Below are 16549 nucleotides of genomic sequence, written 5' to 3'. Positions count from 1 at the left end.
GTTATGATGAAAATGGACTGTCAGACGCATTAGAAGATATATAGCTCAGACAGCCAACGGACCAGTTTAAATAACTCAAGCCCTGATTTCATCCAGCGTTTGGAGTGCCTCGTTTACTTTCCCATAATTATTTCAGTGGTCATTTAATTTTAATTAAATGACGGTTATAATCACATATAGAAATCAGTGCAATGCACAGTCTAAGCTGTACAGTGAGAGAAAGAGAGTGAAGAGAACCACAGATTACACGTGCACGGTTATGTGTGCTGATCCATGGATGAATGATCCAGGTCAGTCTCATTAGTGATAAATAATAGAGGATCATTTTAACAGTAAAACATTTTCGGAGCCAAATCCAAGCGCACATGGTCTCCCCTGATTAATTTCCAGTGTGACTGATTCATTTATCCCTGTTGTGATGAATACAGTCACAGTGTTACACCCAAATGGCAAAAATAGGTAAATCGACTTGTGTTTTGGAAACAAAAATGTGATTCAATAACAGGAATCCACTAACTTCATCCATATGCACACATAGTGGCCAAAAGCCATTACATCCTGCTGGGGGTTGTGAAGGTTGACTGAGTAACTGTGGTCTCGCCGGAGATCTTACTATCATAGTCTCTTTTGATGTGTTGCCATAAAATATTTGGCAATGCATCCTGTAAATGCATCTGTGAACTGGAAGCTATTTTAAATCAATAATGTCTAAAAAGAATATAAATATATATATATCTCTAGTTTATAGATAACTTGGCATCACAACACAGATTTCTAACTCTATACCATATTTTCTGCTAGTAAATTCATAGGTCATGCTAGGAATCATGCTTTGGCACAACCATTCATTTTTTTATTACACTGAAGGCTAGAGAATAAATCCTTTGTTACAGAAAGCTATTAATGTGAACCGTCTTTGAGCAAAGCTGAAAGCCAGTAATTTAATGGCTCAGACACTTCTTTATAACAAAGACTAATCACTTCATTTGGATGGGATTGCATTTTGGATGAGGGGACTCGCAAAATAATATCCCCCTTTTTTGAGAATAATACTTTAAATTGTGATACGGTGATAACATGATGCATTGGGAAATGTGTAATGATAAACTGAAATGTGAAATTAGTGCAGTTGTGATGCTGTGCTTGTAACTGTGAAGTTATAAGCACATGTTTATCCATTCATGTGTGCGCAAATTTGCATGAATGCACAACTCCATTTGATCTGTTTATTCTACCCCTCCGTCCTGGAGGACCACCGGACTCTATGACCTCCCTGTCGCAGCAGATGCCCACAGTGCAATGGTGAATCTTATTGTGGAAAGTGGGTCTTTTCAGCCTGTAGGAAGATATCAAGAATCGAAAGATGTACTACCACAGCAAATGTCACCGTGTCTCGTTTACGATTCGCTGATTGAGAGAAAGCTGATGATTGCGAGAAAGAGCCGCAGGAGGAGATATTTTGAGACGACAGGCTTATTGATAAAGTACACCGAATGCGCCACCTTCAAACACACAAAGAAACACGGATGCATCATTGATGCAGCACGGGCTCCATTGTGAGTTAATTTTATCTTATTATATTCAACAGCACAATGTGGAAAAAGTGAAAAAAAAAAAAAAAAACCTAATCACAAAATAGGACACGGCCGTTGTCATTTTTCAATATTACGCACACATGCTAAACTCAATTACCGTCTCTTAGTTGAAAGCAGCCTGCTTGCACAACGCCTGACTTCATACGTAAACGAAAGTCCTGGGAGGATTAATGATTTGTTTAGCGCTGATTGCCTACAACCTATTATTCCGAAACAAAGAGAAGTGTCCTTGTGAAAAAGGACAACGGTTAATTCCTATTAGGGCCTTCCTTTTGAGTGACCATCCAGAGTACTTTTGGGCAAAATAAAATTATTGGGGCGGTGGATTAAATAAAATTGATCCACTGAGCTCGGTGCAACAACAAAGCTTTGTTTAAAGATAGTCCAATATTTGTTCTGGGGTGGGATTTGAGACGCTCCACAAAGGGATAAAAACAGAGATTTTGCGTTGTGAATACTAATGCATTGACATATGTGACAAATGTGACATACGTGCAATGTGGGTCAATGGAAATGATTCATTAGGCTAATTGACGTGTAAAGAAAGGCACCCCTTCCTCTCTTCTCCTCGAGCGTTAATAGGATCACCTTGAGTCTGAAGGAGAGACTCGCAAATAGACACAGCGATGAGAAGCGGCTGGATTCTCCGGCTGTATAATCTTCGCTCGTCTCTCCGTGCGCTGCCCTGTTACGCATCCCTTTGTGTCCATTTAGTTCGACTCAGTGTGGGAGAGGAAAGAGATCATGTAAATTACACTCACACTGCTATGGTGAGAGAGCCTTTCATATTTTTCCACATTTAAAATCTGACAGCTAACATGATCCCTAGTAGAGCTGATTTGTTTCCCCGGGCGGATAAATGAGAATATTGACTGGAGCTGTTCTCCCGACCCGTTGTCTGACTGAGGCCGCTATTTAGACACAGTGAATCAGATCGTGATGCATTCTGCTTTCCCTGACCTCGTCTTTCTTTAGAGGAGGTGAGACAACAACGCAGGAAACTCCCACGCTGGACAGGTATGGACGGCTGCAGCAGATATGGAAGGAGAGATGAGTGATGAGTGGGTTTTTAGAAAGACCATCCATCCATCCATCCATCTCCCTCAAAAGGTTGAATAAACCTGGATTCTATCCAGTCAGAAAAAAATCTCCTCCCAAAACAAAGAGATGTGTTTTTTTTTAATACATATAAAGATGAGTTGAATGCAGTTTCAGGTCAGAAAAGGACATTTAGCGTTGTCTTTCAGTGTTGTGCGTTCAGAGAACCGTTCTCTCGCCAAGATAATAACAGACATTGTGAGCTGGGTAGCACAATGAGGCCGAGAGACTTGATTGTTTTAATGTACTGACCTGCAACCGGCCACCTACAGTGCATGTGGGTGAGAGTAGAAAGCATTACAATGAAATTACGTTCCATTTAGAAAAAAAAAAAAATCCATTTATATTTTGTATACTTAAAACATTATAGTGCTCAAAAGAACGGGCCGTCTGTTTTACTTTGTGCATTGCTTTAAAATGGGCTTGCTTAAATTGGTATAAAAAGGAGCGCCACAGCACAGTTTGGGTTACTTCTGGTCAGCAAAACAGCGCACCTACCGCGCTATATTATTCATGTGTGAATGGAAAGCACGTTATGTAAAAGTAACCTAGAATAGTCTCCTCTACAGAAACTTTGTGGGGTGCGAATCTCTTTGATTTTTACTGTCGAAAGCCGACGGCGCCTGCTTTATCTTCATATTCTTGCACCAGTGCCTTGGTCTGTTCACCAGCAAACCGCGAGATGTGAGATGAGCACAGCGCTCTTTCTTTAAATATAATCGCCGTCTGTGTCTGAACTTTCTCATGACTGTGGGAACACACAGTGCAAAACCGGCGCATTTGATTTTTTTTTGTTTCGCAGCATCAAAGGAATCAGTGACATTCAGCCAGAGCCACAGTGCAGCCTGATAGATAGATAGATAGATAGATAGATAGATAGATAGATAGATAGATAGATAGATAGATAGATAGATAGATAGATAGATAGATAGATAGATAGAGTCTGTAGTACAGCTCAGCTTCAGACACTGTCTGATACATTGTGATCATTTGCATAAGGGTGAGGTCACCATTAAAGAGTGAGTAGAATGAGAATTGTGCTCCCTTCCCATCCCCACTCCCTCCCTCCCCCCCTGCACTTACATGCATACATGCAGAAGCTTCCACACACGCATGCAAAAGCACACGCACGCACACACACAAGGGGTGTGCAATGCAGAAGACATGAGGTGATGATCAGGGAGTGGCGAGGGGAATACATCTCTCAAATAGGTTCTGTCATCTTTGGCTGTGCATTCTGAATAAATCCAGAGCGGGGACGCAGCCCTTTCAAAGGAGGCCTCTCTGCAATATGCACACTGAATCACCAAGAACTCCCCCTGGTCTGTGATTAGGAAAACAGCTCAGGGCCACAACTTAACACTATAAAGTGGATCCCTCTCTATCATCTGCACTCAGTGGAGTAAACAGCTTCCTATGGGAGTTCATTAGACTTCCACCTGAAAGCGTATTTCCTTTCAGATCAGATTAAGAACAGGCAGAGAAGAACTCTTGTGTTTTATTGAAATCCATCCTCTTTGAATCTTTTCTGTTTCCATGCATTCAGATGCACCCCGAGGTCTATCCGGTCTTTCCTCGGCCGCCCGGTTCTTTTTGTCTTGCTGCTCTGTTTGGCACCGTGATTTCTCACTGCCGACTCAGGAACAGCCATTCACCACGACACCAGCTTTGGTACACACTCCAGCATCAATAGCGCCTCTGTGCCTCTTGAGAAAGTGCCCTCTCCTCGCTTTCTCTTTGACGAGGGCTTCAAGACGAGCCAGAGACGCATCTTTTTCAGCGTGTTATCAGTCACAATCTGTCAGTTAGCCCTGCAGACATATTGTTTCATGAGGTGTCAGCCTTTTTCCAAAAAGCAATGTGTATGAATGTGTCCTCAAGGTGGAATCATACAACACTGTAAGTAAAAAACTGAATGAACGTAATCATATGTCAGTTAATCGTTGTAATGTATAGATTTCCTGCTCTGACTTTCTCATCCGCTTTAACCAAAACTCTCTGGAAAAACTCCGGTACATTAACAGTAACATTTTGACTATCCCTTGTGTTGCCGTGCCCCCATGTTTTTTCTGCATCGACACACAACACTGTGCGATGATTTCTTTCCACGAGAGTTCTTCATGCCTTAGCGGCCGCATTTCTGCCACCTCTAACTTTATGAACCAGTGCTTAGCAAGTCTTACTCCTTGATCTGCAGGTCCCACTCCATTCATAATTCATCACACTGACCACCCCCTGAATTAAAGTTACAAGCTTCCACTCGTCAATTTTTTACACGACAAAATGTCCTTGCGGGCGCGCAGAGGCACGCTTCTAAATTAAGCCCCGTCTCAGAGTGTGAATGACTGCATGCAAATGCGTCCGTCTACACATGTACGTGTGTCACGCATAAATGCGCATGTTTGCGTAGCGCCTGCAATCCCAGTCAGTGTGTGTTCCAGCGAAGCCACGGTGGACCTGTTCATCCTTTGTTCCCTAGTTGTTTGCCCTTTGATGAGTCAGTTTCAGGCTTTTGGGAGGGCCCTCATCTTCTTACACCGTCTGATGGAGTCAGGGAGATATCTCTCCACTGTTCTGCTAAAAAAGCACAGAAACAAAGGAGCCTGCATGTATCTGAATGCCAGCAGAATCAATTAACTGGGTATGTTCTGAGATTACATAGACAAAGGCGTGCTCACAACTTGCTCCCATATTCTCGCCTTTGAAGTGGAGCTCGGCTGTTTGACGGGTAAATAGCAGCTGACGTGGGTGTCTGCCGGGGGAAGGCTAGTTTTTTCCACCGGCGGATCTCCCGGACTCTGCTTCTTCTTTTGAATAAAGATGTTCGCATTTTCTCTCCACCAGTTTTACAAGGACGACATCATACAACCCAAACTCAAAGCCCAACGTCTGCTTGAAGTGAACAACTAATATCGGGCATGAGTACAATTTCAGTTGGAATATAATAAAATCCGGTTTATGTCGGCGTCCCATGTTGGACTGATGTTCTTTCACCCAAAAGACTTTGGAAATGCAGGTTAGTACGTTTTAAAGAAGTAAGTGTCTTTCCATCTGTGTGGAGTTCTCCCTGTGTCTGTGTGAGTTCTCTGCGGGTACTCCATCTTCCTCCCACTGTCTAAAGACATGCTTGTTGGGTTCACTGATGGCTCTAAATTGGCTGTTGTATCTTCTTTCTGTGTTAGCCCTGCAACCTGACCACGGTGTACCCCGCCTCTCGCCCAGTGATAGCTGGGATAGGCTCCAGCCCCCCCGCGACCTGCCAGCAGGGCAAGCAGTTACAGAAAATGAATGAATGAATATCTTAATTTAACACATTGTTAAATTCTAATACATGCTACATTCTGGTGGAAAGGTGTACATGCGAGTGGGTGCAAATAACCCACCCAATTAATAATTTAAAAGACGTGTCCAATGCGTTGACACTAGAAAGCAGTTGTAAACAGAAATCTGGCATTTCTCTCAGGTAGTAGCCAGGTTTTACCTGTGCCAACAGAGACCAGACATTTTTGGAAAACACATTTGTAAAATTCACTTATAAAGTTATTGTCAATGTCAATGCACATTACTGCACCCTGTTAATCCTATGTATATAATATATATTAACTTCTGTTAATATATCTTCTGTCTGTTTCTTGTACATTTGTTCATATGCAAATGTTTGTATATTTTTGCTTATACAATTTTATTTTACTTATTTTTTACAGATATTTAATCTTTTTTTCTTTTTTTTTACTTATATTTTATTTTATGATATTTCTTCCTTTTACTAGTGGTTCTCAAGAGTGTTTTTTATGTGCAACTGAACGACTGTGACCGAGCACTTTCTCTTGTGGATGAATAAAGTCTGTCTAAGTCTAAGTCTGTTGCAACGAGTTTGTTATAATCATTTTTCAAAAATCGGAGCATAAGTTCAGGGCAATATCACCTCATACATGCATAGACACACGTGATGCTTAAGAGAGCTATTGCTCAATGACAACACTGGAATCGAACCCCAACTCAGCACTGTTGCACATTTTAGCTTCGTATTATGACTGCATGTCCAGACTCAGAAGAGCAAGAAGAGCAAGTTCTCATCGAAGGGGAGACAGTTACAGGTCAAACTGGCAGATTTTCTTTGTATAGGTATGAACTCAAAACATTAAAAAGAAAATGCAATTTAATCTGTCGACCAGATTTTCTTATTGATTTGTAGAAGACTGAAAACCCTGTGTTCTTGAAAATTGCTCCAGTCCAGTGTACTTGTCACTGTTTTGTTGCCATTTACACCGCGTGGCAATTAGTTTCGCCTTCACAGGAGAGAGGAAAAAAAGGAGCTAACCTTCATTTATATTGGAATGCTGACAACTACCTTGGACATCTTCACCCGGCTCTACTTCACTGACATCAAGAGACAAATATTAATATATAAATTCTGATCCAGAGGGAAAAATAAAGGACACTTTTCACAGGTTGTGCCTCACTGGTGTGGTGCGTGTGGGAAAAAAAGGCTATTTGTAGGGGAGAAGTATGCATGTGCAATTATGCATGCATCCTCTTTCACTCTCCGACCAGCAAGTACAAGGAAAGAAGCAGGGACAAGAAAAGTAAAAATGAAAGTGTGAGAAAAAGAAGACAAAAAGAATAGAAAAACTGCTGTGGGACTAAATATTTATCACGATTCTACACCCGCTACAGAGGAACTGGCTTATCCAGTCTGAGCCTATTAGCATAATCAAAGTCCCAATCAGTTTTCTCCGAAGTTACAAAGTACAAGAGGTAGTGAGGGAAAAGCGGGCGGCATTTTAAAGGTAGCAAGACACACGTTTGATGTGGGTGGTGGCGTTGGGGGATATGCTACGGCGGTGTTTGATGGGGAAGATAAAATGCAAATAGAAAATTTCACTTTATTTTTTGTTAGAACTCACTCGCCATAATCGACAGCTACAGAGGAAAAAGAATTCTTCAGAGTTTCTTCTGCCGATGGACCTATACTTCAGCTTCTTTACGTGGCACATTTAATAAAACAAAACAGTAGAAAAGCAAAAAGTTTGTCAGAGCACAACATTGATGGGTTAATTATCTTAAGGTTAAGTCCACATTCCAGGTGAGTTCTACGTGAATAAAAGTAAAAACAACACCAGTTTTTTTCCATTTGTTTTAGTGGAAGGAAGAACAAATAAATTAGGAGATGCAACTTGCTAATTCATGCCACGGGCCAGATTAGACCCTCTATGTTTGACTCTTGCATTCTAGATGCATCTTTACCTACCATATCTCATCTTCTCTTTGAGGGAAAACAAATATTGTTCATTCAGATCTCTGCTTTTGCAACGTTTTGCCAGCGCTAACTTTTTCCTTTGCCTACCCAGCTGTTTAGTGACCTTCTTCCCTCTTTTATTCTGGTCACACTGCCTTCACCCAAACCATCCTGAAACAAAGCACTCGTTTCAATCATTGTAATATGAGAAGCATTTTTTAAGATGAGGCAGTAGAAGTATGTATATACTGTAAATAGCTCGCTGGGGCAGCTGCTATAAATGCATCAAATTCATAAAATGATTTTTCACTCACTGTGGCAGAGGAAGAAATATTGTCATTACAGTTTCATTTGAACAGCCTCTTCTGTGGTGCATCCTTAATATAGCAAGACAGCTGTCATGAGTAAAACAGCAAAACACAAAAATATGTTCAGTTTCCCACTTCATTTAAATTTGACACTGGAGTAAAGGTCATGGGATGCGTAAAACAAAGCAGCCTATATATGTACTCTGATTCCAAGCACGGCCAATATAATAATAATTTATATACAACCCAATAGAGGATTATCTAAAGTAAAGGTGGCAACTTGTTGAAACAAAGCCACTGCAACATATAAACCATATAATGCGTTTCCAATCACATGATAGTGAGTAGTAGTTGCTGTTTTTAAGACTCCACTCCACGCTGTGCAACAAAGGACTGAGCACATATTTGATGGGATAGAAAAGCTACTTAAAGAAGCCTGAAACATTTCCAGCCTCTCTCCAAGTTTCCGTTGAAGACAGCATCAAAAACCTCAGAGTCACAAGGGATGGCGAAAAAGCTTCCCAGGCTCTTTCTGTGGTAGGCCTCATAACAAACTGCTGTCATCATGTTTTTCCTTTTACAAAGGCAAAGTCTTCATTCATTGTGCGAAAGGAAACATAGGTTTCTCCTCTTCGCTGACACAGCTCTCATCTGCCTCATCTTCTGTGGCTTTCTGCCCTCTCCGCCTCGTGTGTTGGATTCTTGGGAGTTCTCGTTCCCTTCTCCGAAGCTTGCAGGCGATTCTCAAAAAGAAACCAAGCCATGTCACTGGAAGAATGCTGCAGATAAAAGTTATTTGTTGACAGCATGAATCTTTTGACAGGAGCCCAGGACGACTGGTACCTGGATGTGATTACACAACACACACAATGAAGCAAGGCAAGATGGAACAATAAAGTTTATTGTAATTTGATTTACAGTATTGTGATGAGCAAATAGTCAAGGCAGGAAATGCAGTCCAACAAAAGTAAATTGTTGTTACTGGACTTGAAGCCTGAAGGGTACAGGGTGAATAGGACAGGGCAGAGTACAGTGCCCTGTGGTCCTCCGATGCTGCTGACCATACTTACAGACATGCAGTTTCCTCAACGTGACATTCAGGAAGTGAGCTGTGAGTGCACTCCCATAGCTACTGACTTGCAAACTCTCTCGGCAGCAAACTGAAAGTCATGGCAAACCAAACTAGAAAAGAAAGAAAATCCAAAATGCAGTACCGTGTTCAAAGGAGGACCCAAAAGGAAGGCAAGATAGAATTAAGCAAAAGATGATCCAAGTGAAAAAAACAATGTGTTAGAGATTCGCAAAGATACTGGTGTCACAGAGAGTTGACAGGGAGGAAAAACATGCACACAGATAGGGACATAAAACACAAAAGGAAATACAAGACAATACATTGATCAGCCATTACATAATGACTGTTTGTAGGATACTCTTTATGTACAAGCTGTGAGGTGTGGCCTCAACAGATCAGACTTGTTTGTCCTCATCCTGCAGATGTTCAATTGTCCTTTAATCTGAACTTTCACAACAGTCACATTCAGTGTGTCTGTTTGTATGTTTTGAAAGTGCTGGAGCTGGAGAATTCGCAACATTTTTGCTTTCTCTGTATTTCTGTGCAGCTTAACGGCTTTCAAGAATATCTTCAATACAGTTTACAGGTTGACATCCACCATAAAAATGCTAGGTCGAGAGTGTATGGTTTAAAATCACTGGAACTAGACATGGCCATAACTGGAGATTAGACGACTGGGCTGAAGTGGTACTGCATCCAAGTTCACTAATAAGCTGAACTTTCCAAAAAAACTTAATCAAGGCAGAAATCTATGGCAATCATCTTCTGTAGCCTGCTACACACAAATGTAACTGCTGCAGCTTGTGGATTATTCTCCAGTGCCATGGGACATGTTCTAGAAAAATTAACTGTCAGCTGTTTTATACAATTTACAATTAGAAAGATCAGAGGCCACATTATTATTTTTTTATTTTTTTTGCATAATTATATTTGCTACAATCATGTATATTCAGAAGGCTGAACTGATTCAATGTCACAGACGTTCAATTCAATTTTAACTGAATTAATTACGCGATTACTGACAAACAGATTAATCCCTATTTCAACTCCATTAAACATTAAATTGACGTGTGAGAAAAAAACGCTGAATTAAAGGATCAAAAGGAGATTTTAGAAATAAGTAAATAGTTTTATTTCCAAATCCTCGCTGTAAAGAATTCAGAAACTTTGGTATCAAAATGCTCCTATAGCATTCAGACAAATAAATAAACAAGTACATATCAAAACTCATCTCTTTGAGTACACACAGAAAGCTTGCCTGTTGACTTACTTGCCGTATTCATGAATGTGTATATGTTTGCTTATGTCGGCTTGACACTGTGGCTGAGTTTTGATTTAACTTGTTTGCATGGGAGAGTTGAGGCGAATGCGGCATGGTTTGCAGACTGCATGAATAAAATCAAAACCACTGTTTCTATCATACACTGAAAGCAGTCTCCTGACAATATATATATTTCTAAGGGGACTGCTTTTAGTGTTTACTTCCAAATAAACAAACTGAAGATTTTTCTTCTTTCTTTTTTCATTGGCATTTTTACAACATGTGAATTGTTTTCCTTGCCCTCTCCTGACTCCCTGCACCTGCATTTCTACAACAAAAGTGTGTAAAAAAAATAAAAAATAAATTATTGTAACAAAAACCTCGCAAATGAATAAATTATTTATTGAAAAATGAAAAGCATAATTGGCTCCCCTTAATAAATGAAAAACAGTGATTTATCTTGGTGTGATAATGGTTATAGTTGCAGCAATTAGTTATTCTACAATGCGCTCTAATGTAACCCCTGCTGTGTGGGGTCAAGTAAACTCTTGCAACTTTAAAGTGAGTCAACCTTGGTGCCGCCTCATTAAAACATGAATTTTTGCGAGCAATAACAAAAGAGGCTATTCTGGGCATTTTCAAGGAGACCCATCCTTCTAGTGCAGCTTAGGTTTACATGTTTGATAAAATTAGGCGTGGAAACCTGTGTGTGTGTGTTTGTGTGTGTGTGTATGAGAGAGAGAGAGAGAGAGAGAGAGAGAGAGAGAGAGAGAGAGAGAGAGAGAGAGCTCCAACCAGTATCCAATAACAGCTGGTGCCGGTGCGTAATGACCTTTTGTCTCCCGGCGGTCAGGTACGGAGAGGGGGGCGGAGACACGGGAGGAGCGGCTTCGGATCGGACTGGTCCCGGCGTCCCGCACAAACAAATGGCCGTGAGCCGACACGAAAGAAGAGTGTGATCTGTGTTTCTTTTCCTCTCTCGGTGCGACCACGGCGAAAGATCTGCCTCCATGCTCACATAGCAGGTCTGAAGGGGGCAAGGAGCGCTCTTCATCCTCACTCTGCACTGTGCATTTTATCCGTCTGGCAGGAGAATGGGAGAGTCCTGTTGACACCACGGAGAGATACACGCTGAGACCGACTATGGCTGTGGACGGTAGGAGCGCGTATACTATTCCTCTATGTAGTAATTCATCTTGACCACCCACATTCAGGTTACTGACCAGTGAGTTCATGGAGACCTTACAGCACTTACATCTAACATTAAACCTCAACATGCATGTGCATATTATCCCGAAATCAAATGATGCTGTAGTTTTAAATTGGCTTTACGAACAGTAGGGGATGTTTTAAAGAGCTGATTATGTATATAAATTACATTATAAAGTCTCCTTGATCAAATTTTCAGAAATGGCATGATGATATCTTTGTCTGCCTGAGAGGTTATCTTGGATTTACCCAAAACCAAACTTGTGAGTGATCCATCTAGTCACTAAGTTGAGCTGAAAACCTTTTTGGATCCTTTTAATATTCGATGTAGTTAAGCAGCCACAGTATTTGCTTTACTGCAAAGAAGTTCAGTGTTTCCTGTTTGTGCTTGAAAGTCTATATTTGTCTGGCAGCACCTGGATCACCTGGATAAATTACTGGCGGTGTTCAGCGGGGGAATATAACAATGATGCAGCATTCTCTGCCCTCTGTTTCCTTTGTATCTCTTGAATGGCTTCTATAGAAAGACAAGAATGAAATATGACTTGAATTTGAGAAGAAAAAAAAAAAAACACCTGCACCACGCCCACAAAACTCACTTTGTTGTGTATAAATCCAAGGTTTTCCAAGGCTGTTTGAGGTGCAGTGGTTTATTTTTATTGCTGTTTATTCTTCACTCGCTGATTGTTGTTTCGTCTTTGAAAAGGCCAGGCAGATGGTGATATAAACAATAACTTTGAGAAGGTGGTGGCTTTGCTTGAGGAAAAATACAAAATGTCTTGAGTATGAGCATGAAAATAGTTACAGATTCATTTGAATGACCCAGTGAATTCCATACTTTTCCTAGAAAATGTTTCTTCAAAAGTGTAATGGAATAACCATTTTTTTTTTTACAAACAAGGTCAAATTTTCTGCGACTCCATCTTTTTTTTTTCTTTTTTTTTTTTTGCAGGCATTTGAGTTTTCTTCCCCATATTCTCTTGCTCCAGGGGGAAAAAACAATTAGTCATGAATATACTGAGCATGAAATGCTCTCCATTTCTTCTGATTTGTTCCTGACTTATTGTCCCGCTCCTCCCTGCGCCTGGCTGGTCGGAGTCTGCTCCGGGCTAACTAGCTTAAGTGAAAGCCTAATCGGAGCCTCACCCCTCCACTCAGGGGCAATAATGTGTGGGAGGGTGCCAGAGTAGTGCCAAGCGTGTTTTCCATCTGTCCTCTGTCCACACCGGAGCAGGTCAGGTCTTCATTAGCGCGGCTGCAGGTAAAAGGCTCGGTCAGATATGCATCTACGCTGTGACACATTGAGCCATTCATAATGAATCCATAGTTTGCTTAAGCATCATTAATTTATTCAGAGCCCTGAGCGTTGGTGCCTCCCTCACGGTATGCTTTGCCACTTAAACTTTGATGAGTGTTGGTCTAAAAAGACTGCAGCACTGCTTGAAGGCCCACACAGGCTTTGATTTATACCCCGTGACAAGGGATCTCGCGCATGTTAGGGCACGGGCACGTATTTCGGAATTATTGTCTGTGATTATTTATGTGATTTTCATAAAGTTTCACGCCATTTGAGTAATGTTTATGTGGGATTGGATACCCGCTAAATGAGAGCAATTTAGTGTGAGACAGTGGCTACTTCAGGTGGGCTATGATCAGTATAATGGCTTCACAGATTGATTATATTTTTCCATTTGCCTGGAGGCCACGGTGCCATTGTTACGTGGGCCGCCAGCAACGAGCCCGTGACATTATCAATTACAAGGGGGGTGATCTGCATCTTAAATTGTACAATGGACATTTTTTGCCTCATCTTCATGTAAATTGCGGAGAGAATTACATTTTCCTCCTCGCTACCCTGCTGCACAGGCGAGTCGCGCTGTGCAATTATGCTCTTCTCCGCGTTTGGCAAGTCTGAATGGATGAAATTTATCAGACGTTCGCTTAAATCGCCCGGGACATCTGGTCCGCATTGTCGTGCCTGAGATAAGCAGCCCATGCGAGGGACGGCGCTGGACTGTCCGGAGCACATTGTTCCGGAGCGGCGTGGTCGGTCCCCGCCGTTCGCACTGTGGGAAACGGGCGTGGGGAGGGGGGCGGCTCAGTATGCGTGCGCTCCTTGAAGGCAGGCCTGGCTAAGCTCAGCAAGCAGAGCATCCAAAGATTTGGGCCAGATGCGGAGAGCATCCATCCGTATACTTATAGACATGTACACACAGGCATGCACAAATAGCAAAAAAACAAAAGCAACAAGCCGTGCTCACCAGCCAGCAGACAGGCCTGCATGGAGAAAAGCTAGCTGGATCAGAATCTAAAAACAACCCCTTTATTTATCACAGCCCTCTCTCTCTGGACATGTTAGAAGAGAGTGTGCTGTAGGAGGGTCTTTAGTGTCTATTTACTGACTTCAGGATGCTCAAGAAGTGTGCACACATACTGTATGAAATGGTTTGTGCTATGACACGTTCTTCTTTAAAACACAGCTGAATGAAAAACAGCCCTTGGGGAGAAAAGCATTGGAAGAGTGAGGAGAAGACACCTCTTGCTTGAAATATCATTTTAACTGACAAAATGTACGTCTGCAGCACTACATCCACGTCTAACTGAATGGTCAACCCTCCAGGCTGCGGTTAACCCGTTCCTCTAATTGCCCCGCGGTGCATTAACACACCCCTTTTTCTTCTGATACATGTCGCGTGCTTGTTCAGCCATGAAATCATTGCCCCTTTCCACCGGGACGCTTCTCCACCGGATTCTAGTCCGGGCGCGCGCGCGGGGAAAACGCGGGCGAGCGAGCGCGTTTGGCCCACGAGTGTGTTTATGTTTGTGTGTGAGCATGCAGATGAAGCAGAAGGGGATCCAGCACCCCCCCTGGTGAGTGGGACGATGGGGGAGGAGGAGTGTTAGCTTTTAACAGACAAACACACCCTTTGTTGTGTGCCTGGCATGTGTTGTGTCGCCTCCTGGAAATGGCCTCCATTTGGTGCATTTGGTGTTGTAGCCAAATGTGTTCTGCTCCTCTGCAGTTAAGTAATGTGGTAATAGCCGGTCAGCCTCCTCAGTGACGGCGGCGTGATGGGGTTTATGAGTCAATTTTCAGTGCGCATGCATGACAGGGATCATGCAAGCCGTTAACCTCTTTCCACTGTCTATCATCATCGCCTGTTTCTTCACAGCGGGGGAGCGTGTCGCTCATGGAGAATCCTCTCGAAAACACACACACAAACACACACACGCTCCAGTCATCCGTCATCAGCTCTCTGATCTACCGCTGCTCTTCAGCTGCACCTGGCCTCAACCCGTGGATTTTAGACCCACAGAGTGGAATAAAGATAAGTGGACAGAGAAAACAAGAGCTTTGAAAATGTTCATCTGGCAGGTGAAAGACGTTGTTATTTGTGCTGCACAATTGGTGAGAACGCTGTGCGCGCTGAGGTAATGGCTGAAATCCAGGACATTTTGATTATCTACAGTAAAAGAGGTCGAGTTGAAGTGGAATTTTTTTTATTGTATTATTGTTCAAGATTGTGTGACGACCTCCTTCAAAAGATTTTGCATTCACTCCTATAGGATTATTGCAGGCGCGATGCACGGTTTGAAACGAAATCAAATCAGCAGAACCACACAAACCAGTTTCAGCTGCTGACAGTTCAGGGATTCAGGTGTGTTATTCCATTGTCGGTTAATGTAGCCTGAAGCTTTTAGCCCCACATGAAGTTATCCTCTCTAGGACCTGTAAACAGCCTTTGCTGGGTAAAATCTTTTCAGCGCCCCCTTTATGTTTCATGGCTATTTTTTTCTTCACAGTGATGTTGCCTCTGTCCCAGTTCTCATTAATTAAATCTGCGACCAGAGGCTCATTATTGAGGCCAAAACTATGAATCCTGATTTAATGCCCCACGTCGGGGTGAGGGCACTTACACAACTCACTCTAATAGTAATACAATAATCAATTCAAACTCCAATGTCCATTAGAGAGTTGTTAATGGAAAGTGTTTTCAATGAGTTATTGATCTAATGGATTTTTCAAGTGCTCCCGTCAGACCAGCCGCCAACTGTTTTGACCTCTGACTCAGATGTGTAAGACATGGATGGACAGAGAGCGATTCGGTGGATTTCTGCTCCGATCCTAGGACACTTACAGAGGCTGATGAAGCGGTAAAAGAGGAGAAGGCTGCTTCGGCGGTGTAAATCAGCAGCAGATTAACAGGAGCACAGTCCGCGGGGTTTGGATTCTGGATTCGGAGGCTCGCTGTACCTGTAACACTTCTCTCATTCACTGTCCTTCTACTGGGTCCCGACTTCTGCCCCATACCAGCTCCCTCCTTACCCCCCTCCTCTTCCTGAATTAGAGCGCACAAGGGCTCATGTCCAATTCCTCTCCTTTAATTAGCCTCCTGCACACGGACAGGGATCCGGGGAGAGGAGCTGTAAGGGTGTGTGGGGTTAGATGAGAAAAGTATGTAGTTTTTCTGAAGGATTTCACAAATTAGGCATAATTTCTCACTGTGCAGGGGCTGTATCCCTCATGTATTACAATGTTCATACTTACTACTGACTCAATACATGTAATCTCTATCACCACCCCCCCCCCATCCATACCGTCCTTGTGTTTTCCCTTCCCTCACATGCTCAGTCCGTTCAATCAAAGCATTTATGAAGCCTTTGTGTAGTTTTATTGGCAAGACTCAATTTGCGACTCGTGAACATTGTCCGTTGCCGCTCTCCGTAACTACCATCTGTCCAGAGAAAGCGAGATAGCGCCGTGTT

General features: G+C 42.4%; 1 protein-coding gene across 1 annotated transcript in view; it reads left to right on the top strand.

Moving 5' to 3' along the window:
* Positions 1-11379: 11379 nt before the first annotated feature.
* The window catches only part of LOC125019331 (sterile alpha motif domain-containing protein 10-like), a 48961-nt gene continuing 43791 nt past the window's right edge, over positions 11380-16549 (top strand). Inside the window, exon 1 of the mRNA XM_047605246.1 lies at positions 11380-11729. Coding sequence (XP_047461202.1) covers positions 11717-11729 — 13 coding nt within the window. The 5' untranslated portion in view covers positions 11380-11716. The remainder of the gene's footprint in view (positions 11730-16549) is intronic.

This window comes from Mugil cephalus, chromosome 1 (assembly GCF_022458985.1).
Source record: "Mugil cephalus isolate CIBA_MC_2020 chromosome 1, CIBA_Mcephalus_1.1, whole genome shotgun sequence".
Classification (NCBI taxonomy): Eukaryota; Metazoa; Chordata; class Actinopteri; order Mugiliformes; family Mugilidae; genus Mugil; species Mugil cephalus.
This window is presented reverse-complemented; position numbering and strand designations above follow the sequence as displayed.